The sequence below is a fragment of the Hyperolius riggenbachi genome, chromosome 5 (genome assembly GCF_040937935.1).
Source record: "Hyperolius riggenbachi isolate aHypRig1 chromosome 5, aHypRig1.pri, whole genome shotgun sequence".
NCBI classification, from domain to species: domain Eukaryota; kingdom Metazoa; phylum Chordata; class Amphibia; order Anura; family Hyperoliidae; genus Hyperolius; species Hyperolius riggenbachi.
The window spans coordinates 124791918-124817601 of NC_090650.1; the positions used below are offsets into that span (position 1 = coordinate 124791918).

Below are 25684 nucleotides of genomic sequence, written 5' to 3' on the forward strand. Positions count from 1 at the left end.
CTGCATTAAAGGACATGAAGTGAGAGGGATATGGAGGCTGCAATATTTATTTCCTTTAATACAATGATAATTGCCTGGGATCCTTCTGAAGGGAACTTTATAGGGAAGGAAAGACCACTAGACACCAGAGAACTGTATGTGGTGGGGGTGCACTGGAAACCAGAGAACAGTATAGGGGAGGGAGGGGGGACACCAGGGAACTGTATGAGGAAGGTGGTCGCTAGACATCGAGGTCGGCCTGTGATCTTGGTCCCAGTTTTCAGTTTGTATTAGAGTTTGACACCTCTGTATAAGAGGCAGAAGATCAGCAGGACAGCCAAGCAATATGCATAACTATGGCAGCCTATGGCATATCCCTCTCACTTCAATTGTCTTTTTTAAGGACATCTCCTTTTCAACAATACCAGTTGCCTGGCAGGATGCTGATGTCTGGCATCAGTAGTATCTGAATCCCACTCCTGAAACAAGCATGTGGCTAATCTAGTCAGGCTTTAGTCAGTGCACCTGCTCTGCATGGTTGTTCGGGGTCTACGGCTAAAAAGTATTAGAGGATCAACAGGACAGCCAGGCAATTTGCCTTGTTTAAAAGGAAATAAATTACAACATCAATATTTCTCTCATTACAGGTGTGCTTTAGACTCTGCACTGCAGTAACCAAGTGGCTGGCAGGGGGAAGGAAGGCAATTTCTTATCTCTTTGGAGGGCAGTGGACAGTGCAGTGGTGCCATACTGCCAGTGTTGTGTCTGATTGTGCTGCCCTATGATTTACACTGACCCTCCTGCGCAGTAGGAGCCTGTGCTGCCACATTTCCTATTCAATAATGATTCCAACGCTCAACACCCCAAATATCTCAGCAGCCACACCTCCCCCTCCCCTCAAACTAGCTCTGTACCTGTACCAAATTGCAGTCCCCAAACCCAGCTGATTCACAAGATAGGTTTCTGAAACCTATCTCGGGAACCAGCAAGTCTCCCTACCCTGAAAATTTAAATGAGTGTAGGTGGTGTGGCTGCAGAGATATGGGGGGGGGGGGGGGGAAGGGGGTATGCGTGTTACTCAGTGCGGAAGGCAGCTTCCGGGCAGCACAATCAGACATTACACTGGCAGGGAAACTGTTATTCACTGTACCAGGTACTTATACTTTTTCCATTCAAAAGGGAAGCTGACCTCCCCAACAAGCACACAGCTCAGCCATCTATGGAAAAGAGCCCTTACTATTGCTACCTTTTGTGGTGAATAACCTCACTTCCTGCCACTTCAATAAAAAGTGAGGTAAATTCTTCTCAACGGGGCAATAAACATCAATAAATTATTGAAAACAAGTTCACCAGGAAATGACTAACTGAAATATTGAAGTGGAATGAAACAATTGTTACAAAAAACACCAAAGTATCAACTTTTTCATATTTTTCTTTTTACCTTAGTTATTTTACCTTATGATGTTACATAAAATCTGCAAAGCTTTTATCTCCACTTAGCGAGTCAAGCAGCTAAAAGTAAATTGAAAAATTACATGCACTTACCAGCAAATACATATTTTATCTAATTTGTTACTGACTGCAGTAACCCAATACATTATTAATGTTCACCTGCCTGCCTTGATTTTCTGAATATACAGCATTAATAATACCCTGACTTCTTCATTTCATCTAACAGTCAGCTGTTTCCTGTGGTGCTGTTATTGTGTTCATTGGCAGGCAGATAGGATCCTAAAAGACAACCACAAGCAGGCAGGCGTACCCGCTTACAAGCATTGACATTAAACAGACTGTAATTGACCGCACTCCGCAGCACAGTAATTATAATTTGAGATGACTGTAAAAAGTTTAACTTTACAATAATTTTGTGCTCAACAGGAACCGGAATTTGTGGAGGATGAGCTAGACACTGAATAGGGCTTGTCAGATTTGGAAGGCTAAGGGCCGGTCCACACGGACATTTAACGCTAGTGCTCAATGCTACCCATTCAAGCAAATGGGCAGCACTTGTACCGTCGTTTGTGCAAATGGTGCAATCCAATCATGATTTTTCCATCGTTTCAGCCGACCCTGGAAGAAATATGCGGCTTCCAGTGCTGCATCTCCATGTCCATCTGCATGGGTGAGAAACACTGGAAGCCGCCGAAAGCATCAGAGGATGTCAAATGCTTCTCTGCACACTTGCATTAGAAAGCAGAAACCCGTGTAAACTGTCCCTTATGCTGGGAATACACGGTACGTTTTAGAACCATTAAGATGGCTCGATTGATAATTTCCGACCAGGCCCGGCCCTAGACTTTTTGCCGCCTGAGGCAATTTTCAGGAAGTGACGTCAGTGGAGCGCACGCTGACCTGGAACGAGGAAGAGGTGAGTAATCCCCGCCCGTTGCCTCTTACAAATAGCTGCCGCCAGCACGGACCTTGTTAAAGCTGGAGGGGAGCGGAGGACGGGGGACCCAGGCGAGGGAGGGGGGGGTCCGACCCCCCTCCCTGCCTCTAAGCCCAATACCCCCTTCCTGCTCGCTGTCCCCTCCAGCTCGGGCGGCCCCCCACACACACGGACGGGCGGGTGCCGCCCCCCCCCCCCCCCCAGAAGTGCCGCCTGAGGCAAAAGTTTCACCCCGCCTCATGGGCGGGCCGGCCCTGTTTCCGACATGTCCGATCTCCTGCCGGATCGATTCCGCGCTTGATTTTGCATAGGGATCAATGGGAAAAGAAAAACGAGTGAACGATAAACGAATCGACCGCAAAAATCGATCAGGCGCAAAATCGAGTGCGAAAAATGTACCGTGTATTCCCAGCATTATGCTAGGCAAACACCATACAATTTTCTGTTAGATTTTCTGTTATTACCTGTCAGATAGATAATTTCCAACATGTTGGAAATTATCTAACCATCGATCTGCCCAGCAATTAGGCATTGTTCTACTCAGCAGGAGATAGCCAGAAGACAATGCACCAGAGATAATGACCAGTCTCTATCATTACTTTACAGAAAATAATCTAATTACAGAAAATCTTAAGGTGGCCATACACTTATAGATTTGCAGCAGATTCGACCATCAGATAGATTTCTGGCAGATGCCTGTCTGGTTAAATCTGACAGGAATCTATCTGATGTTTGCCACACACTAGGAACAGATTTCCAATACATTTCACAATGAAATCTATTTTACATCAATCTAAATGCATTATTAGACCATTAGATTCAATGCAACTCTATAGGCCATCGATCCACTGCCAGCAGCAGATCGACCTAGATTTTCCATCCTGTCAGATCAAATCGCTCGAAATCGGCCGCAAATCGGTAGAATTGGGAATTTGATACAATCGATTTCTGATTGATCGATTCTACAGAATCGATTGATGACTGAAATCGACCACTGTATGGGCCCCTTTACAGAAAACAAAAAAATCTAACAGAAAATTGTATAGTGTGTACTAGGCATGACAGAAAATCGAACAGAAAAATCTAAAGACACCTACATTAACCCTTTCCAATCCATTTTCACGATCACCCATGCAACCCCAAGAACTTTTCCAGTGTGCTGGGGGGCATGGGTGATTGCAAAAATGCAGCAGCTGCACGGATCCGGAGGAGTGAGGGGGCAGGGCTAAGGCTAGCACTAACTTGTGCGCTGTAGCATGCCCCTTGCACATGTAAATTTGCAACTACATGATGCAGAGTGGTGCTGAAAGGATGTAGGTAAACATTATGTCAACCTGACTACTTTGCTGATATGTGCATATTATTAAACCAGGCGCAAGACACTCCGGCCACCGCTGCGCATGAACAACTAGCCAATTTACCGGAGCTTACCGCAGGACAAAAAAAAGCAGCCCAGGAGGACGGCGAGCATGGGGCTGGAAGAAGCCCTAGGTAAATATAAATGAATCAGGTACGTCTCAGGTACACTTAACTACCTCCCGCCAGCCCATACTGCAGAAACACAGCATAAAGTAATGCATTCTTAGAAGTGTCAAAGTTTGTTGCCAGTCAGTGGATTAGTGCTGGTCTTGTAAATGAGAAACCAAGTCTCCCGTTTTTTGCAAAGTTTATTACTGCTACAGCAGAAGGAGAATTTCCATGATCTCGAAGCAACAGTACTTACACCAGTCTCCAAAGAGTAATACTACTGCCAAGGTTGCAAAGAAGAGCGATTTAAGCTTAGTGTCAGAAATTTTTAGTTGGCTGCAAAATTTAATTAAAATATACTTTGTAATAACAAATATGCAAAAAGACTTGTGCAACACCCATCCTAAATGATTCCTTATGAGTATAAGCTCTTCCAGATAAAGATGTGATGTTTTGCCTTTATGCTATGCATCTCCTGCTTGCTATTATATACAACTCTAGATCATACGCATAGGGGAATGCACTGTATGTCTCACTGTATGGTCACACTGCAATGCTACTGTGCGATGCGATGTTTCGGCTCTGTTGTGATCTTTTCGCAACACAACATGCAGTGTGAAAGGAGTCTTACAGTTACATTGAAGCATACCTATAACATTCTATAGCCCTTTATTTACTTATTTGTCACAATGTAATCAGAGGCAAAGAATCACTGCCTCATCCATCCTCCACCCCCTTACCTAGTGTGTCCCCCACTACCCATTAGATTGTAAGCTCGCAAGGGCAGGGTCATCCTCCTAATGTTTACTGTTTTTGTAACAATATTTGTGCTGCTTGGAACTCTGCTGTATATTTGTTAGTTGTATCTATGTTCCCCTTGTCGTCTTATTGTGCTTTGTAAAGCGCTGCGGAATATGTTGGCGCTATATAAATAAAAATAATAATAATAATAATAATACCTTCCATGAACTGTATGCTTCCCTGTATGTGGAATATGTTGGTGGTATATATAATAATGATTCCTGGAAATATACCTGAAAGTGATTTTTCCCTATCATTAATCAAGCAGGGTCTTTAATCATTTGATTTCCAGATCTGTTTAGCCCAATGGAAAGTTCTAGTTCAGCCGAAGCTATTTCTAGCACAGGGGTCAGGAACCTTTTTGTTTGAGAGAGCCAAAAATGCCACATATTTTAAAATGTAATTCCATGAGAGCCGTACAATATGTTTCAAACTGGGACAGTAGGGCTCAGGTCCCTGTTGCCATGGTGATGTGTATACAGTTGGTCCACCTGGCAGCGGAAGAGTCAGACATGTCTTCAGCTTCTCTTGGGTTTCAGCAACATCATCAAGTGACAGGCAGCCTATTGGGCCAATCAAAGTGCTGGGATCTCGTTCTACAAAGTTACTGGACCTGACAAGGCCCAGAGTGGGGCAATTGGAGCAGCTGTTAGTTTTGGGGCAGTGCAAGTAAGTTAGTAGTGTGTGCTAGTCAGTGTTTCTCAACATTTTATTGGTATGTACCCCTTTTAAGGCCCGGTTCACATTAGCGGTTGTTTGCCAAACGGACCGGATGACCTGACCGGATCCGGACCGGATCCGGATCGGAACCGTACGGTTCTGATCCGGATCCGATCCGGATCCGGTCAGGTTGCATCAGGTGGTAATCAGGATGCGATCCGGATCCGTTTGGCAAAGTAACGTAAAAAAAAAAAAAAAAAATGTTGGGGTCTGGGAGGTCAGCAGAAGGGGGACCTGTGGAATCAGGCCCTCTGCTGTTTAGCACTCACCTCCACCTCCGACATGCTGCCAACATCCTGCCAACACCTCCAGCTCGTGCTGCTCCACTCCAAAATGCTTGCCCATGTGTCCCCAGCCAATATCGCCGCAACAATCCGCATAGGAAGTGGGGTAGAACATCCGGATTTCTCAGCCAGTGTGTTGTGCGGCCTCCGGTTCCCATTTGTTTGTATTGGCCGGATGGTGCAGTCCGGCTCCGCCCCGGATACGGCTGCCGGAGGGGCCGGATGAAAAAATAGCGCATGTTGGAACGGAGGCCGGAGTCCGGATCCGGCCCGGATCCGGTCCGGCTCCGGTTCTGCAGAACGGACCCATGTGAACGGACGCATAGGCTTTAATTGCTATGCCGTGCGTCCGTTCCGTCCGTTCTGCAGGCGGTGCGGCTCCGGCACGGCGATTCCGGAGGGCCACCGCAAGTGTGAACCGGGCCTAAAACCCTGTACTCACCAAGTACCCCCTGCTATAGTAAACATTATCTCAAGTACCCCTTGACAAATATATTTTTAATCATAGTACATAATTGGTTGTAAACAATTTCCAAGCATTTACTGTTGCTTTTAATTAGCTAAAATACTAATTTGGTGTTGTTTATATAGGATTTATCATTTTCTAAAACTCTAAATTTGTTATACTTGGTTAATTATATCAAGCCAAAGTACCCCCTGGAACCATCAGAAGTACCCCCTGGGGTACGCGTACCGCATGTTGAGAACCTAGGTGCTAGAGCAGTAGCGTGCCTACTTTGAAAATTTTACTTGCACTGCCACACTAAGCTGCGCTGCTTGAGCAGTGTAGCTTAGTGAATCATCCCCTACGGATTTGTCTGTGAGCCAGATGTAGCCATCAAAAGAGCCACATCTGGCTCCCGAGCCATAGGTTCCCTACCCTTCTCTAGCAACTGTAGCGCAACTGAGAAAAAAAAAACAAAAAAAAAAAACACACAAATCTGGCAAGTTATATTTTACTAGACATCTCCGACTATAAACCATACAATTATTCCCAGCTCTCTACAACACAGACTGTGGCGCAGCTAAGGAGCTGTGGGCCCCAGTGCAAGTTTTACAATGGAGTCCCCCAAGCACTCTATACATAAAAATTGATACAGCAAACCAAAACCTGCCCATGGCAACTACAGTGTCAGAGGTGCAAGAAGGGGAGGGGGGGCAGTTTATTAATGATTACCACTAATCAAAGTTTCTATAGAAGTGATTATTATGAGCACAGGACCAATAGAGAGCTAAAACTATAGTTGGGGGAGGGTCGGTCCTTGGGGGCCCCTCTGGCCCAAGGGCTCCGATACGGTCGCAACCTCCCCCCCCCCCCCCCCCCCTCTATTTCTGCGCCACTGACAGTTATTTATAAAGCAGGAGACACGAGAGAAAAAAATGAAAGCATAACAGTCCACTTCAGAATCTAGTGGAACATGTGACAGCTCTGTACACTGGCCTTCATCTTGGAAAGGGGAGGCCACATCCAAAAAAAACTGTAACATCATTACCTGTGTAAACTGCAGTGGCTCTAAGGTCATTAAAAACTCATATGCATGGATCCTGTTTGCTCAGTATAGAGCCAAGTAGGATACTTGTGTTGACATAAGTAAGGCACAGCCTAGGAGAGCAGTGTTGAATCACTGTGTATACATGCCAAGTCCTATCTGCACTATGCATACAATATAGCATATAGATGACAGTGTGAGACATGGCCTCTGTAGAGTTACCTGTTCTGCCAGCCCTGGATGATGTTGGTGTACTTGCTGAGCACCCCTTCTATGACTTGTTTCTGCTGCTCCCTGCTTGGCTGTGAAGATCCCCCATCCAGCCTCCCAGCTGCTGCCAGTGCCACAGCTTGCTGCTGCTGGACCCCCCTTCCGGAGAGCAGCCCCCGGCCGCCTGATGAGGGAGAGGAGCCGGCAGAGGTAGCTCTGCTGCTGCTTCGGCTGCTACTATTACTACTGCCTCCTCCACTGTGCTGCTGCTGAGGCGGCTTCTCCATGGCCCTGCTGCTGTATCCTCTGTACTCTCAGCTGAGGAGACTCATGCACGAGAAAGTGGAGGTCCCTCCCTCTTTAACCCTAGTTTTCAGTCTTGTTGTACAGTTTTTTTAATGCAATCTATTTCATGCAGCTTCCTGCTCTTTTCCTTTCTTCCAGCACCGCCTCCATGATATGATATACATAGATAGAGCTGGGAGGACGTGTCAGCTGCTGTTCACTCAGGCAGAGCCTTTATTGCTACAAGGCACATTTGTGCCTGTCACTTCGTGGAGGAGATTGAGCAGTGACACGTCCAGCGAAGATGCATGCCTCACAGTGTCGTTTGTTGTCATCAGAGCTGACTTTGCTAATGTGTGTGGAAGGGGAGGCGCCCTTACCATCCAGTGACACACCTCCTCCTGGTGACCGTCCCACCCGGATGCACGGGAAGCCTGGCAGCGCTCTCCTGAATGCCTCATTATTTTCTTCCTGGAGCCTGTGGTCCAATTTGGAAGCTTATTGATGTTTAACATAACACAAAGTGTGTTAGCTGAGATACCACAATATAATCAAGCATTTTAAAGCAAATCTTAAAGGAAACCTGTAATGAAGGTTAAAGGAGTACTGTAGGGGGAAGAAGTGTTGAACTTACCCGGGGCTTCTAATGGTCCCCCGCAGACATCCTGTGCCCGCGCAGCCACTCTCTGATGCTCCGGTCCCGCCTCCGGTTCACTTCTGGATTTTCCGACTTTAAAGTCGGAAATCCACTGCGCTTGTGTGGCCGCCCCCCCCCCCCCCCCCCCCAACATCACCAGGAGTGTATTGAGCAGGCCCAGTACAGTCTGGAGACGTCAGTACGCTCCTGGTGACATCAGCGGGAGCGAGGAGTCGAAAATTCCAGAAATTAACTGGATGTGGGGCCCACAGCATCGGTGAGTGTCTGCATGGGCACAGGATGTCTGCGGGGGACTACACCCCTACAGTAGTCCTTTAAATAAAAAAAGAGTTGAACTTACCTGGGGCTTCTACCAGCCCCCTGCAGCCGACCTGTGACCACGCCATCCTGGAAAGATCCTCTGGTCCCCTGCTGCGGCTCACTTTCAGGTTTGCCGACTGTGAGAAGCCCCAGGTGAGTTCAACCTTTTTTTATTTTTATTTTTTTACTGCATTTCAGATTTCCTTTAAAGGAAATCTAAAGACAGAGAAAAAAATCCAGATTAACTACTTGGAGCTTTTACCAGTCCCCTGTGTCCACGCTGTGACATACTGATCTTCCGGTCCCCTGCAGCGACTCGGTTTCTTTTTTTTCGACGACTCAGCCTGTCGATGGCCACTGCACCTGCGCGGCCCTGGCTGCGCTTTCTCGATCACACTCCCATAAGTGTCCTGCGCACTGTACTGAGAATGCGCAGAACGCTCCCAATGACAGGAGCGCGGTCAAGGACACGCGTGGCCAGGGCCATGCAGGCACAGTGGGCTGAGTTGCTGAAAAAGAAACTGGGTTGCTGCAGGGGACCAGAGGATCGGTATGTCACAGGGCGGCTGCAGGGGTCAGTAGAAGCCCCAGGTAAGTTAACCTGGATTTTTTCTTTGACTTTAGGTTTCCTTTAATGGAAATCTAAAGCCTGTAAGAAAAAAAAAAGTTTACTTGCGCGGGGCTTCTGGCAACTGACATCCCAGGGTGCTCTGATAATAAACTGACATTCCAGGGTGCTCTGACAGTAAACTGACATCCCAGGGTGCTCTGATAATAAACTGACATTCCAGGGTGCTCTAACATTAAACTGACATTACAGGGTGCTCTGGCAGTAAACTGACAGCCAGAGTGCTCTGGCAGTAAAATGACATCCCAGGGTGCTCTGACAATATACTGACATCCCAGAGTGCTCTGGCAGTAAAATGACATCCCAGGGTGCACTGACAATATACTGACATCCCAGAGTGCTCTGGCAGTAAACTGACATCCCAGGGTGCTCTGACAGTAAACTGACATCCCAGGGTGCTCTGACAGTAAACTGGCATCCTGGGGTGCTCTGACAGTAAACTGGCATTCCAGAGTGCTCTGACAATAAACTGACATCTCAGGGTGCTCTGGCAGTAAACTGACATTCCAGAGTGCTCTGGCAGTAAAATGACATCCCAGGGTGCACTGACAGTAAACTGACATCCCAGGGTGCTCTGACAGTAAACTGACATCCCAGGGTGCTCTGACAGTAAACTGGCATTCCAGAGTGCTCTGACAATAAACTGACATCCCAGGGTGCTCTGACAATAAACTGACATCCCAGGGTGCTCTGACAATAAACTGACATCCCAGGGTGCTCTGGCAGTAAACTGACATTCCAGAGTGCACTGACAATATATTGACATCCCAGAGTGCTCTGGCAGTAAACTGACATCCCGGGGTGCTCTGACAGTAAACTGACACCCCAGGGTGCTCTGGCAGTAAACTGACATCCCGGGGTGCTCTGGCAGTAAACTGACATCCCGGGGTGCTCTGACAGTAAACTGACATCCCAGGGTGCTCTGATAGTAAACCGACTTCCCAGGGTGCTCTGACAGTAAACTGGCATTCCAGGGTGCTCTGACAGTAAACTGACATCCCAGGGTGCTCTGACAATAAACTGACATCCCAGGGTGCTCTGACAATAAACTGACATCCCAGGATGCTCTGACAGTAAACTGGCTTTCCAGGGTGCTCTGACAATAAACTGACATCCCAGGGTGCTCTGACAATAAACTGACATCCCAGGGTGCTCTGGCAGTAAACTGACATTCCAGAGTGCTCTGACAATAAACTGACATCCCAGGGTGCTCTGACAGTAAACTGGCATTCCAGAGTGCTCTGACAATAAACTGACATCTCAGGGTGCTCTGGCAGTAAACTGACATCCCAGGGTGCTCTGACAGTAAACTGACATCCCAGGGTGCTCTGATAGTAAACTGACTTCCCAGGGTGCTCTGACAGTAAACTGGCATTCCAGGGTGCTCTGACAGTAAACTGACATCCCAGGGTGCTCTGACAATAAACTGACATCCCAGGGTGCTCTGACAATAAACTGACATCCCAGGGTGCTCTGGCAGTAAACTGACATTCCAGAGTGCTCTGACAATAAACTGACATCCCAGGGTGCTCTGACAGTAAAGTGACAACCCAGGGTGCTCTGACAATAAACTGACATCCCAGGGTGCTCTGGCAGTAAATTGACATTCCAGAGTGCTCTGACAATAAACTGACATCCCAGGGTGCTCTGACAGTAAAGTGACAACCCAGGGTGTTCTAACAGTAAACTGACATCCCAGGGTGCTCTGACAGTAAACTGGCATTCCAGGGTGCTCTGACAATAAACTGACATCCCAGGGTGCTCTGACAATAAACTGACATCCCAGGGTGCTCTGGCAGTAAACTGACATTCCAGAGTGCTCTGACAATAAACTGACATCCCAGGGTGCTCTGACAGTAAACTGGCATTCCAGAGTGCTCTGACAATAAACTGATATCCCAGGGTGCTCTGACAGTAAAGTGACTTCCCAAGGTGCTCTGACAATAAACTGACATCCCAGAGTGCTTTGACAGTAAACTGGCATTCCAGGGTGCTCTGACAGTAAAGTGACAACCCAGGGTGTTCTGACAGTAAACTGACTTCCCAGGGTGCTCTGACAATAAACTGACATCCCAGAGTGCTTTGACATTAACCTAACACCTCAGAGTACTCTCTGGCAATAAACTGACATCCCAGGGTCATCTGACAATTAACTGACATCCCAGGGTGCTCTGACAGTAAAGTGACAACCCAGGTTGTTCTGACAATAAACTGACATCCCAGGGTGCTCTCTGGCTGTATGGGCCCGTTTCCACTAGGAGTGGTGCAATGCGGCTACATAGCCGCATCGCACCACAGGTATGCTGAAACACATGCACGCCAGTGGAAGAGTTTCCATGTGTTCCAAGAGTTGCATGTTGTGCGGTGCGGTGCGAAAACCCCCCAGTATAGGTTAGATTAGGTAGGTGCCCCGCAGTATAGGTTAGATTAGGTAGGTGCCCCCAGTATGGGTTAGATTAGGTAGGTGCCCCCCCCAGTGTGGTTAGATTAGGTAGGTGCTCCCCCAGTATAGGTTAGATTAGGTAGGTGCCCCCCCTCCCCAGTGTGGTTAGGTTAGGTAGGTGCCCCCCAGTATAGGTTAGATTAGGTAGGTGCCCCCCCAGTATAGGTTAGATAGGTAGCTGCCCCCCAGTATGGAGGGGGGAGTCAGCCGTGGGGGGGGCAGCCCGACCTCTCCCTCCCTTCCTCTCCGCGGGCCACCCTCCGTGCTCCCCTTTCCGAGTCTGACTGTAGTGAAGGGAAGTGCTGTGTAGGGAGGGCAACTCACCTCCTTGGTTCCAGTTGCCGCCGGTCTCCTCTTCTGTCTTCTCCTCATAGCCGCTGATACACACGCTGCTTCCGGCTAAACAGGAAGCCGCGTGTGTATCAGCGGCTATGAAGAGAAGAGGAGACCGGCGGCGATTGGAACCAGGGAGGTGAGTTGCCCTCCCTACACAGCGCTTCCCTGCAGTCACACTCGGAGGCGGGAGCACGGAGGGCGGCGCCCGGAGAGGAAGGGAGGGAGAGGTCGGACTGCCCTCCCCACGGCTGACTCCCCCCTCCATTACAGCGCCCACAACTCCTTCGGCGCCCAGGGTGCCCGCACGGGCCGCACGGCCCTAGAAACGGGCCTGCACCCCAGAGTACTCTCTGGCAGTAAACTGACATCCCAGGGTCATCTGACAATTAACTGACTTCCCAGGGTGCTCTGACAATAAACTTATATCCCAGGGTGTTCTGACTGTAAACTTACATCCCAGGGTGCTCTGACAATAAACTTACATCCCAGGGTGCTCTGACAGAGTCAACTAACATCCAAGGGTGTTCTGACAATAAATTGACACCCCAGAGTGATTTGACAATAAACTGACACCCCAGAGTGATTTGACAATAAACTGACACCTCAGAGTTCTCTGGCAGTAAACTGACTTCACAGGTTGCTCTGGCAGTAAACTGACATCCCGGGGTGCTCTGACAGTAAACTGACATCCCAGGGTGCTCTGATAGTAAACTGATTTCCCAGGGTGCTCTGACAGTAAACTGGCATTCCAGGGTGCTCTGACAGTAAACTGACATCCCAGGGTGCTCTGACAATAAACTGACATCCCAGGGTGCTCTGACAATAAACTGACATCCCAGGATGCTCTGACAGTAAACTGGCTTTCCAGGGTGCTCTGACAATAAACTGACATCCCAGGGTGCTCTGACAATAAACTGACATCCCAGGGTGCTCTGGCAGTAAACTGACATTCCAGAGTGCTCTGACAATAAACTGACATCCCAGGGTGCTCTGACAGTAAAGTGACAACCCATGGTGCTCTGACAATAAACTGACATCCCAGGGTGCTCTGGCAGTAAATTGACATTCCAGAGTGCTCTGACAATAAACTGACATCCCAGGGTGCTCTGACAGTAAAGTGACAACCCAGGGTGTTCTAACAGTAAACTGACATCCCAGGGTGCTCTGACAGTAAACTGGCATTCCAGGGTGCTCTGACAATAAACTGACATCCCAGGGTGCTCTGACAATAAACTGACATCCCAGGGTGCTCTGGCAGTAAACTGACATTCCAGAGTGCTCTGACAATAAACTGACATCCCAGGGTGCTCTGACAGTAAACTGGCATTCCAGAGTGCTCTGACAATAAACTGACATCTCAGGGTGCTCTGGCAGTAAACTGACATCCCGGGGTGCTCTGACAGTAAACTGACATCCCAGGGTGCTCTGATAGTAAACTGACTTCCCAGGGTGCTCTGACAGTAAACTGGCATTCCAGGGTGCTCTGACAGTAAACTGACATCCCAGGGTGCTCTGACAATAAACTGACATCCCATGGTGCTCTGACAATAAACTGACATCCCAGGGTGCTCTGACAATAAACTGACATCCCAGGATGCTCTGACAGTAAACTGGCTTTCCAGGGTGCTCTGACAATAAACTGACATCCCAGGGTGCTCTGACAATAAACTGACATCCCAGGGTGCTCTGGCAGTAAACTGACATTCCAGAGTGCTCTGACAATAAACTGACATCCCAGGGTGCTCTGACAGTAAAGTGACAACCCAGGGTGCTCTGACAATAAACTGACATCCCAGGGTGCTCTGGCAGTAAATTGACATTCCAGAGTGCTCTGACAATAAACTGACATCCCAGGGTGCTCTGACAGTAAAGTGACAACCCAGGGTGTTCTAACAGTAAACTGACATCCCAGGGTGCTCTGACAGTAAACTGGCATTCCAGGGTGCTCTGACAATAAACTGACATCCCAGGGTGCTCTGACAATAAACTGACATCCCAGGGTGCTCTGGCAGTAAACTGACATTCCAGAGTGCTCTGACAACAAACTGACATCCCAGGGTGCTCTGACAGTAAACTGGCATTCCAGAGTGCTCTGACAATAAACTGACATCCCAGGGTGCTCTGACAGTAAAGTGACTTCCCAAGGTGCTCTGACAATAAACTGACATCCCAAAGTGCTTTGACAGTAAACTGGCATTCCAGGGTGCTCTGACAGTAAAGTGACAACCCAGGGTGTTCTGACAGTAAACTGACTTCCCAGGGTGCTCTGACAATAAACTGACATCCCAGAGTGCTTTGACATTAACCTAACACCTCAGAGTACTCTCTGGCAATAAACTGACATCCCAGGGTCATCTGACAATTAACTGACATCCCAGGGTGCTCTGACAGTAAAGTGACAACCCAGGTTGTTCTGACAATAAACTGACATCCCAGGGTGCTCTCTGGCTGTATGGGCCCGTTTCCACTAGGAGCGGTGCGATGCGGCTACATAGCCGCATCGCACCACAGGTATGCTGAAACACATGCACGCCAGTGGAAGAGTTTCCATGTGTTCCAAGAGTTGCATGTTGTGCGGTGCGGTGCGAAAACCCCCCAGTATAGGTTAGATTAGGTAGGTGCCCCGCAGTATAGGTTAGATAGGTAGCTGCCCCCCAGTATAGGTTAGATTAGGTAGGTGCCCCCAGTATGGGTTAGATTAGGTAGGTGCCCCCCCCCCCCAGTGTGGTTAGATTAGGTAGGTGCCCCCCCTCCCCAGTGTGGTTAGGTTAGGTGGATGCCCCCCCAGTATAGGTTAGATTAGGTAGGTGCCCCCCCTCCCCAGTGTGGTTAGGTTAGGTAGGTGCCCCCCAGTATAGGTTAGATTAGGTAGGTGCCCCCCCAGTATAGGTTAGATAGGTAGCTGCCCCCCAGTATGGAGGGGGGAGTCAGCCGTGGGGGGGGCAGCCCGACCTCTCCCTCCCTTCCTCTCCGCGGGCCACCCTCCGTGCTCCCCTTTCCGAGTCTGACTGCAGTGAAGGGAAGTGCTGTGTAGGGAGGGCAACTCACCTCCTTGGTTCCAGTTGCCGCCGGTCTCCTCTTCTGTCTTCTCCTCATAGCCGCTGATACACACGCTGCTTCCGGCTAAACAGGAAGCCGCGTGTGTATCAGCGGCTATGAAGAGAAGAGGAGACCGGCGGCGATTGGAACCAGGGAGGTGAGTTGCCCTCCCTACACAGCGCTTCCCTGCAGTTACACTCGGAGGCGGGAGCACGGAGGGCGGCGCCCGGAGAGGAAGGGAGGGAGAGGTCGGACTGCCCTCCCCACGGCTGACTCCCCCCTCCATTACAGCGCCCACAACTCCTTCGGCGCCCAGGGTGCCCGCACGGGCCGCACGGCCCTAGAAACGGGCCTGCACCCCAGAGTACTCTCTGGCAGTAAACTGACATCCCAGGGTCATCTGACAATTAACTGACTTCCCAGGGTGCTCTGACAATAAACTGATATCCCAGGGTGTTCTGACTGTAAACTTACATCCCAGGGTGCTCTGACAATAAACTTACATCCCAGGGTGCTCTGACAGAGTCAACTAACATCCAAGGGTGTTCTGACAATAAATTGACACCCCAGAGTGATTTGACAATAAACTGACACCCCAGAGTGATTTGACAATAAACTGACACCTCAGAGTTCTCTGGCAGTAAACTGACTTCACAGGTTGCTCTGACAGTAAACTGACATCCCAGGGTGCTCTGACTGTAAACTGACTTCCCAGGATGCTCTGAAAATGAACTGACATTCCAGGGTGCTCTGATAATAAACTGACATCTCAGGGTGCTCTGACAATAAACTGACACCCCAGGGTGCTCTGACTGTAAACTGACTTCCCAGGATGCTCTGAAAATGAACTGACATCCCAGGGTGCTCTGATAATAAACTGACATCTCAGGATACTCTGACAATAAATGGACACCCCAGGATGCTCTGACAATAAACTGACGTCCCAGGGTGCTCTGACAACTGACATCCCAGGGATTGTCAGTTGTCAGATTGTCAGTTGTTATTGTCAGACGCGACCAGTTTTCCACATGCGCAGGGACTCCCTCTGTCTCGCCGGCGCCTGCTTTACGTATGCACTTGTGTAGTACGGAGAGAGCGCACTGCGTCTGCGTCGCCTGGCCCTGACTGGCCGAATCGGTACCAGCGATTGAGAAGGCTGAGGATGGCGGCGTGGGAGTGGTCCATGCGGATGGGGCTGAAGGAAGCCCCAGGTATGTATAAATCTATTATGATCTTCGTCTCTGAGTCTCTTTAAAGTGGACCTGAACTCTTGCACAGGGGAGAAATGCACCCAGTATGCATTTAGAGAGTTTAGCCTGTCTAATTCCCCAGACACACTGCTTGGCTACAAGTGAGCAGTTTATATGACTCAATGGAAAGGGTGAGGGGGGGGGGGGGGGTCAGGAAGATTAAGTAGGGAAGCAGTGCACTTGTTTATACATATTCATCATTATTATTATTATTATCTTGGATTTATACCTGTATAATGCCAGTATATTCCAAGTGAATGCCAGGGAATAGCAAGGCGAGATAAGAAGAAACCAGCAATGCAAGGAAATTGAAGAAAACTGGAAAAAAAGAGGCATGCATATAATAAGGGCTCCAGTTAAAAAGGGCGCCAGATATAAATAATATTAAGGTTATCGTTTAGTAAAATGGGCACCGGGATATAATGTAAAATATTGTTTATAATATAGTTTAGAATACTGATATTCTACTATTTCCTCTGTAACCTCTATTTTTACATGTACTAAAATGAGGACCAGTAAAACTCATAAAATATTGTTTAACCTCCCTGGCGGTACGCAGTTTAAGTGGCTGCGTCCGCGGGAGGGATTTTTTAATTACCCTTTTTTTTTTGTATGTTAGCTAGCACTAAGCTAGCTAACTATGCTGCCCAAGCCCCCCGGCACTGGTCTGACCCCCCCATTTGCCGCCGGCAACACTCACTTGTCCGCGATCCTGCGAGAGCCGCAGCTTCCCAATCAGCATCACTCGTCGCTATGGCGAAGATAGGGCATGACGTCATGTGGAGTTCCGATCCTCCCCATAGCGAAGCCGGGTGCTGATTGCTGGTGGTGCTGCCGCCGCACCCCCCCTTCCCCCCGCATACAGTACCTACTCCGCCGGCGCGACTCCCCAGGTCTCCGCTGTCTTCTTCTCCGCTCAGGTCTGGTCTCCGGATCCAGCAGGCTTCACTTCTTCCAGGCTGGGGGAAGTTTAAACAGTAGAGCGCCCTCTACTGTTTAAACTTCCTGCCGGGACAGGAAGAAGCGAAGCCTGCTGGATCCGGAGCCCAACGAGGAGATGGAGCAGCAGTGACCGGGGGGATACGCACCGGCCGGATCAGGTAATGTATTGAAGCTGTATTGCGTCGGTCGTCGGGCACTCGAACGCCGCTAGCGACGCGCTCCCTACCCGCAGGCGATCGACGGTAATTTCCTGCATGGAGCGATCGACGGGATCGATCCATTTTGGGACGAAATAGATTGAAATTTAGCGTTAACGTTAACGATTTGACAGCAGATTCGATCCCAGTGATCGAATCTGCTGTCGATCAGCGGGGAATCGGCCCAGTGTATGGCTACCTTAAGATCTCCCTGATGGTGCCTGACCCTAAGATCCCTCTGGTGGTGCTTCTCCCCAAGACCCCCCTGGTGGTGCCTAACCCTGAGATCCACCTCGTGGTGCCTAACCCTAAGATACCTCTGATGCAAGGGCGTAGCAATAGTCATAGCAGCCATAGCAGCTGCTATGGGGCCCTGCAGCAGAGGGGGCCCAGTGGGTACTTAATGTATTTACAATTAACTTTCTTGTGTTTCTCCACCCTCTGACTTTGTCTCAGTGCCCATGAACTATGTGCAGTGATTGCATACGGATGTGAATTGACCAACAACGTCATATCCGTAGGGTAGGGGCAGGTGGCATTGCTATATCCAAGGGCCCCATGAAAGTTTTGCTATGGGGCCCCATGATCTCTAGCTACGCCACTGCTCTGATGGTGCCTATCCCTAAGGCCCCCCTGGTGGTGCCTAACCCTAAGTCGTCTCCCCCCCCCCCCCCCCCCATCCTGGTGGCACCATACCTTAATTCCCCTCCAGTGTAAAATAAATTTGTATATGATTGTCTATGGTTTTATTTAACATTAATTTAAGATGTTTGTTTATTTAATTTAAGAATAAAAGAAAAAAAAAAGATTATTGAGGAGTCAAATGTAAATATATATATATAAGTTTAAGTTTGTTGAAAAACCATAATTTGTAACATAGGTGAAAATAGCGGAAGCTGCTCGTTGTGGTGCAAAAAGTTGAAGTGTAAACCATTTTTTCTGAGAAAGCATAGGGAACGTGTTTTAGAAACAATTATACGGTTTTAGAACCAATTGCTTGTTAAAGTGGTATAAAACCCATTTCTTCTTTGCTCTGAGGCCTAGTGCACACCAGAGCGGTTCTGCTGCGGTTTGCGATCCGCTTGCGGCTGCGGATCCGCTAGGGTAATGTATTTCAATGGGCTGGTGCACACCAGAGCGGGAGGCGTTTTGCAGAAACGCAAACTCCCGGGCTGCTGCAGATTTTGGATTGCGGATGCGTTTCTGCCTCAATGTTAAGTATAGGAAAAACGCAAACCGCTCTGAAAAACGGCACTTCAGAGCCGTTTGCCAGGCGTTTTTTGTTACAGTAGCCATTCAGTAACAGCTTTACTGTAACAATACATGAAATCTACTACACCAAAAACGCTTCACAAAACCGCAAAATGCTAGCTGAAACGCTACATAAAAATAAGAAAAGGCGTTTCAAAATCTGCTAGCATTTTGCGGATCTGCTAGCGGTTTTCGGTGTGCACCAGGCCTAAGGCCTGGTGCACACCAGAGGAGTTTGTCTGAGCGTTTTGAGTTTTTAAATCTGCTGCTAATGTTATACTATGTGTCTGTGCACACTGGAGTGATGAGGTTTTGTAAAAAAAACCATAGCATTAGGCCCAGTGCACACCAAAACCGCTAGCAGATCCGCAATACGCTAGCGGTTTTGGGAACTGATTTCAGAGCGATTCTAGGTATATTTAGAGAGGTTTTCTAAACATACCTAGCGGTTTTGGGTGCGTTTTTGTGTAGCAGATTACACATATTGTTACAGTAAAAGCTGTTACTGAACAGCTTCTGTAAAAAAATGCCTGGCAAACCGCTCTGAAGTAGCGTTTTTCAGAGTGGTTTGCGTTTTTCCTATACTTTACATTGAGGACGAAACGCTTCCGAAATCCGCAAACGCGCAGCAGGAGGCGCGTTTGCGGCATGGCAAAGAACTCAAACCGCCGATGTGCACCATCCCATTGCAATACATTAGCCAAGCGTTTTTCCAGGCGGATGCGGCCGGCGGATCGCTCCAAAAACCGCTCGGTGTGCACTAGGCCTGAAAGATTATTTACAGCATGTAATATACTACCAGCATTGAAAGGGTTAAAACACAGGACTTACTTTTTCAATAGAATGCTCCTTGCCATGAGATCCGCATCCGAACTGGTGATAACATTATTGTGTGTTTACTTAATTGTAGCAGAGAGGAATGTAAACATTCCCTGACTGTGTGCAGAAACTTCTTAATGTGTCCCGAACTGAAACACTGCTCAGAAATCATTACTGGGTTCATTACAATATAAATACACCAGAAATGAATAAAATGCAATGGCAGCTTCCAGAGCAAATAAAACTTGTAATTTCTAAATTAATAATAATGCTTATGCACAAAACAAATATGATAACTGTACGGGATATAAAAAGTAGGAAAACACATTTTTATTGAATATTATGTCAGAGTTTAATACCGCTTTAAATAATGGGATACTGTAAATGATAAATTTGGTATGGAAATGAAAGTTAAAGAAAACAAGAGATATATTTGTTTTATATTTTTGCAAACGATTTGACAAATTATATAATTGTTTTATATCAATGTGGCACCCTTTTTATACAACTGGTGCCAATAGAGAAAATATTTGCATTGATGTGAATAAGGCGCCATTATTACGTGATACTAAAAAGAGATCTCTTCAAGAAAATTGGAGATATCAAGGGACTGTTTTACACTAAAATGGGCTTGATAAAAGATAAAAGTGGTAGGGAAATAACAGAATTGGATGGGAACACAGTTCCCATTTTTTGATCTAAGTCCCTGTGTGAATGACCGCAGCCGTCTATGAGACGGCGCCACCATTCACAAAAAAAACGATACTTACACATGCACACATAGCTTCCTGTATGTGCAGTAATACTACGCCTAGCAAAGTTATGCGCGAGGACATCTTGTGGCCAAATAGTAAGATTACATATACACACATTTTTTTCCATGAACAAACTTTTTTACATTTAGAATTAACCCTTATTTCCCACACTCACCAATAGTTACCCAAAATTTAAAAAAAAAATACAATAAAAAAATAAATAAATAGTTACTTTAGGGACTGAAATTTTTTAATATGTATGTCAAGAGGGTATATTACTGTTCCTTCATAAATTATGGGCTTGTAATTAGTGGTGGATGCAAAACTGAAATGTTGCAATAACTGGAACAAATGGGCAAATAAAATGTGTGGGTTTTCATTACGATAGCATGTATTATTTAAAAACTATAATAGTCGAAAACGGAGAAATAAGGAATTATTTTCCATTTTGTTTCTTCTTTTCCCTGTTAAAATGTAGTTAGAATAAAATAATTCTTAGCAAAAAGAAAGAAAGCCTAATTGGTGGTGAAAAAAACAAGGTATAGATTGTTTCATAGTGATAAGTAGTAATAAAGAAATAGGTGAATGAATGGAAGGAGCACTGACAGGTGAAAATTGCTCAGTTTTTTTTAAGGGGAAAAACCCTTGTAGGTGTAGGTGTTCTCTTTATCTCGAGTACAGAAAACACCATGCCATCTTTTCAGCTGGGGGGCAGGGCCACAAGTACGAAGTCAGCAGATACTGGATGTCTGCTTTAAGTAGGGTGAGGTGATACTGTAAAGCAGAGCCGTGACAAGGTCCTCCAGCACCCAAGGCTGAGATACCCAAGTGCACCCTCCCCATCCCTCCCAACCTAGCCGTCACACACTTAATCTCTAGTTATCTGGCTTGTAGTAACTGCCATGTATCTACTGTTCTCATTTATCTCTGCTTCAAACTCAATAAGGGAATGATAGCTGAGTGAGTTGTGCACCCTTTCCTAAACTGCGCCCTGAGGCTGGATCCTCTCTCGCCTCTTCATCGGCCCAGCCCTGCTGTAGAGTGCTTTGAAGGTCAGGGTTAAGGTCTTGGATTGTATCTTTTGCATGTTGTTTAGCAGTCCAGCATGATGGATCACTACACAACTTTTGAGGGCACCTGTTTAGCGATTCTCAGCTGAGATGGCATCGAATGAGAAATAAAACTTTGCTGTTGAGGGCAGTGAGGAATAAAAATACATATTTCAAAGTGCATACTCCGGTGGAGGTATTCAAGTTTTAAAATAAGCCTGGACTGAAAATAAATGTATGAGATAATTAGTTGTATGTATAGTAGTAATGGTAAATAGATCTTTCCTGGAGGCCCATATATAGTTTTTTCAATTTAAGGTTTTAATTTCTAGCTCTGAAGTTGAAAGGGAACCTGACGTGAGAAGTATAAGGAGGCTGGCATATTTATTTACTTTTAAACAATGCCAGTTGCCTGGCAGCACTGCTGATCTATTTGGCTGCAGTTGTGTCTGAATAACACCAGAAACAAGCATGCAGCTAATCTTGTCAGATCAGAAACACTTGAGGGTAGTTTCATTGTTACCATGCTCTTACAGCGCACCATAAACGCTGTTACAGCACTATTGAAGCAGCGTAACTTAATTATCCACGCGCTAGTGGCAGTGTAGCATGCGTACCTAAGCAACGGCCGATGCTTTCATTAGCTGCACGCTAGTGATGTATCACTATTACAATACTTCACTAGCGGCTACTACATTAATTAACGTAACAGCGGGCGCACTCATGAAGTATCGTGGTAGCAATACGTCACTAACGCGCGGCTAATGAAAGCATTAGCCCTTGCTTAGGTATGCATGCAAGGATGCCACTAAATGCCACTGAGGGATAATTAAGTCGTGCTGCTTCAATAGTGTGTGTAACAACATGTACAGTGGGATGCGAAAGTTTGGGCAACCTTGTTCATCGTCGTGATTTTCTTGTATAAATCGTTGGGTGTTACGATAAAAAATGTCAGTTAAATATATCATACAGGAGTCACACACAGTGATATCTGAGAAGTGAAATTAAGTTTATTGGATTTACAGAAAGTGTACAATAATTGTTTGAACAAAATTAGGCAGGTGCAAAAATTTGGGCACCACAAAAAAGAAACTAAATCAATATTTAGTGGATCCTCCTTTTGCAGAAATTACAGCCTCTGAATGCTTCCTGTAGGTTCCAATGAGAGTCTGGATTCTGCTTGAAGGCTTTTTGGACCATTCCTCTTTACAAAGCATCTCTAGTTCATTCAGATTTGATGGCTTCCGAGCATGGACCGCCCTCTTTAACTCACACCACAGATTTTCAATTATATTCAGGTCTGGGGACTGAGATGGCCATTCCAGAACGTTTTACTTGTCCCTCTGCATGAATGCCTTAGTGGATTTTGAGCAGTGTTTAGGGTCGTTGTCTTGTTGAAAGATCCAGCCCTGGCGCAGCTTCAGCTTTGTCACTGATTCCTGCACATTGGTCTCCAGAATCTGCTGATACTGAGTGTAATCCATGCGTCCCTCAACCTTGACAAGATTCCCAGTCCCTGCACTGGCCACACAGCCCCACAGCCCCACAGCATGATGGAACCACCACCATATTTTACTGTAGGTAGCAGGTGTTTTTCTTAGAATGCTGTGTTGTTTTTCCTCCATGCATAACGCCCCTTGTTATGCCCAAATAACTCAATTTTAGTTTCATCACTCCACAGCCTAGGTTCTCAACATGTGGTACGTGTACCCCAGGGGGTACGTCTGATGGTTCCAGGGGGTACTCGGGTTTGATATACTTAACCAAGAATAACAAATTTAGAGTTTTAAAAAAATGATAAATTTTATTTAAACTACACTAAATTTGTATTTTAGCTAATCAAAAGCAATAGTAAATGCTTGGAAATTGTTTAGAACCAATTATCATGTACTACAATTACATAAATATTTGTCAAGGGGTACCTGGGATAATGTTTATCATGTTAGGGGGTACTTGGTGAGTAAAGGGTTTTAAAAGGGGTACATACCAATAAAATGTTGAGAAACACTGCTCCACAGCACCTTATTCCAAAATGAAGCTGGCTTGTCCAAATGTGCTTTAGCATACCTAAAGTGGCTCTGTTTGTGCTGTGGGCGGAGAAAAGGCTTCCTCTGCATCACTCTCACATACAACATCTCCTTGTGTAAAGTGCGCTGAATGGTTGAACGATGCACAATGACTCCATCTGCAGCAAGATGATGGTGTAGGTCTTTGGTGCTGGTCTGTGGGTTGACTGATTTTACCATCCATGATTTCTGTTTATCCGAGATTTTTCTTGGTCTGCTACTTCAAGCTTTAACTTGAACTGAGCCTGTGGTCTTCCATTTCCTCAATATGTTCCTAACTGTGGAAACAGCTAAAATCTCTGAGCCAGCTTTCTGTATCCTTCCCCTAAACCATGATGGTGAACAATCTATGTCTTCAGGTCATTTGAGAGTTGTTTTCAGACCCCCATGTTGCTACTCTTCAGAGAAAATTAAAAGAGAAGGGAAACTTTAAATTTATGCACCCGCTTAATTTTATTTAAACAATTATTGCACACTTTCTGTAAATCCAATAAACTCATTTCACTTCTCAAATATCACTGTGTGTGTCTCCTATATGACATATTTAACTGACATTTTTTATCGTAACAACCAATGATTTATACAGGAAAATCATGACAATTAACAAGGTTGCCCAAACTTTCGCATCCCACTGTAACTCGCGCTATTACATCACGGTAACAATAATGAATCTACCCCCTGATCTGCTGCATGCTTGTCCAGGGTCTGTGGCTAAAAGCATCAGAGGCAGAGGATCAGCAGGACAGCCAGGCAACTGGTATTGCTTAAAAGAAAATAATATGACAACCACCATATCCTTCTCAGTTCAGGTTCTCTTTAAGCAGCCGACATGTTGGTGTAAAGTCTGCTTAATTCAGGTTCAACGCATAAAATGAGATATAATGACCTTTTGAACTTCTCAGCACTATCTTATCAATGTTACATATTCAGCCAGATCCAAGTGTTTTAGCTTTAACCTTTTCAATGAAAAAATAAAACAGCAACACAGACAAGTTCTTGGTAGGACCGGTACTATGTGGACCATGTTTATTTCATCATAGCATGCCACTTTAGGTATGTGTCAAACCAAGCAATTCTAATGAGAAAGAAAAGGAAACGCCAAATTGAGAAAACCTTATTAATCTAAAACGCGTACGTACGAAAAGGGCGTCGGGAAAAAAGGGCGCGTGGTATAAACGATAAATGGAAATATCGTTTATAGAAATTATTGTGTAGAATTTCGTTTATAAATAGTGTTTTAAGAATTTATAAATCACTAAATAATGTGTATGAGATCGGCAATTCTTAAAACGTTAATCTTCCCTGTTTGTAAAGTGAAACTTATATTTTCGTTTATTAAAAACCCTCCCTGTACCTATCCCTAACCCCTAGACCCCCTGTTGGTGCCTAAACCTAAGACCCCCCTGTTGGTGCCTAAACCTAAGACCCCCCTGTTGGTGCCTAAACCTAAGACCCCCCTGTTGCTGCCTAAACCTAAGACCCCCCTGTTGGTGCCTAAACCTAAGACCCCCCTGTTGGTGCCTAAACCTAAGACCCCCCTGTTGGTGCCTAAACCTAAGACCCCCCAGTTGGTGCCTAAACCTAAGACCCCCCAGTTGGTGCCTAAACCTAAGACCCCCCTGTTGGTGCCTAAACCTAAAACCCCCTATGGATAATAATATTTTACAGACATTAATAAATAAAAAATGTAAAGAAAAAAAATGTAAATTATTTTTTTGGGTGGATAATAATGTGTTAGAAATGTTTTAGAAATAGTGATTTATTATCTTCATAAACGTTATTCGTCACGGGCTCATTTTGTAAACTTAAATCATCACAAACATAGTTATAAATCCTTAAAAATCTCCGGGCGCCGTTATAAATCCTTAAAAATCTCCGGCGCCTTATTTTCCCCGTTCAGCGCCCATTAAACGATATTTATAATGGAAGTGAATGGGGCGCCCTTTTTGTCCACTTGTCTCATGCGCCCAAATCTACTGCTTCCATCTAAAACAGTCATGGGCAAAGTATGGCCTGTAAGCCATATCCAGCCTGTTCAGTTTTTTAATCTGATATAAGGCCAGGCTGGCGACTGCTGTGCCCTCTTCTCTCCCTTGCTCTCTATGCAAAGTCGCAAGCAGAGCATAGATGAGGTTACTCACTGGCTCTCAAGGGGTCCGACCTTCAGATCAGGTGTTTCTGTAACTTCTGTGGCGATTACGATATTCACACTTGTTTTATGCCCCATGTAAGAGTCCCAGGGGTAGACAAGGAAAAGCATAAGAACATTGGGGGGGCCCCATCACAGTTTTGCTGGGGGAGCACATGATTTGTAGTTACGCCCTTG

At 46.4% G+C, this 25684-nt stretch overlaps 1 protein-coding gene across 1 annotated transcript in view; it reads right to left on the reverse strand.

Moving 5' to 3' along the window:
- The window catches only part of OSBPL10 (oxysterol binding protein like 10), a 631331-nt gene extending 623368 nt beyond the window's left edge, over positions 1 to 7963 (reverse strand). Inside the window, exon 1 of the mRNA XM_068236222.1 lies at positions 7353 to 7963. Coding sequence (XP_068092323.1) covers positions 7353 to 7627 — 275 coding nt within the window. The 5' untranslated portion in view covers positions 7628 to 7963. The remainder of the gene's footprint in view (positions 1 to 7352) is intronic.
- Positions 7964 to 25684: the final 17721 nt, after the last annotated feature.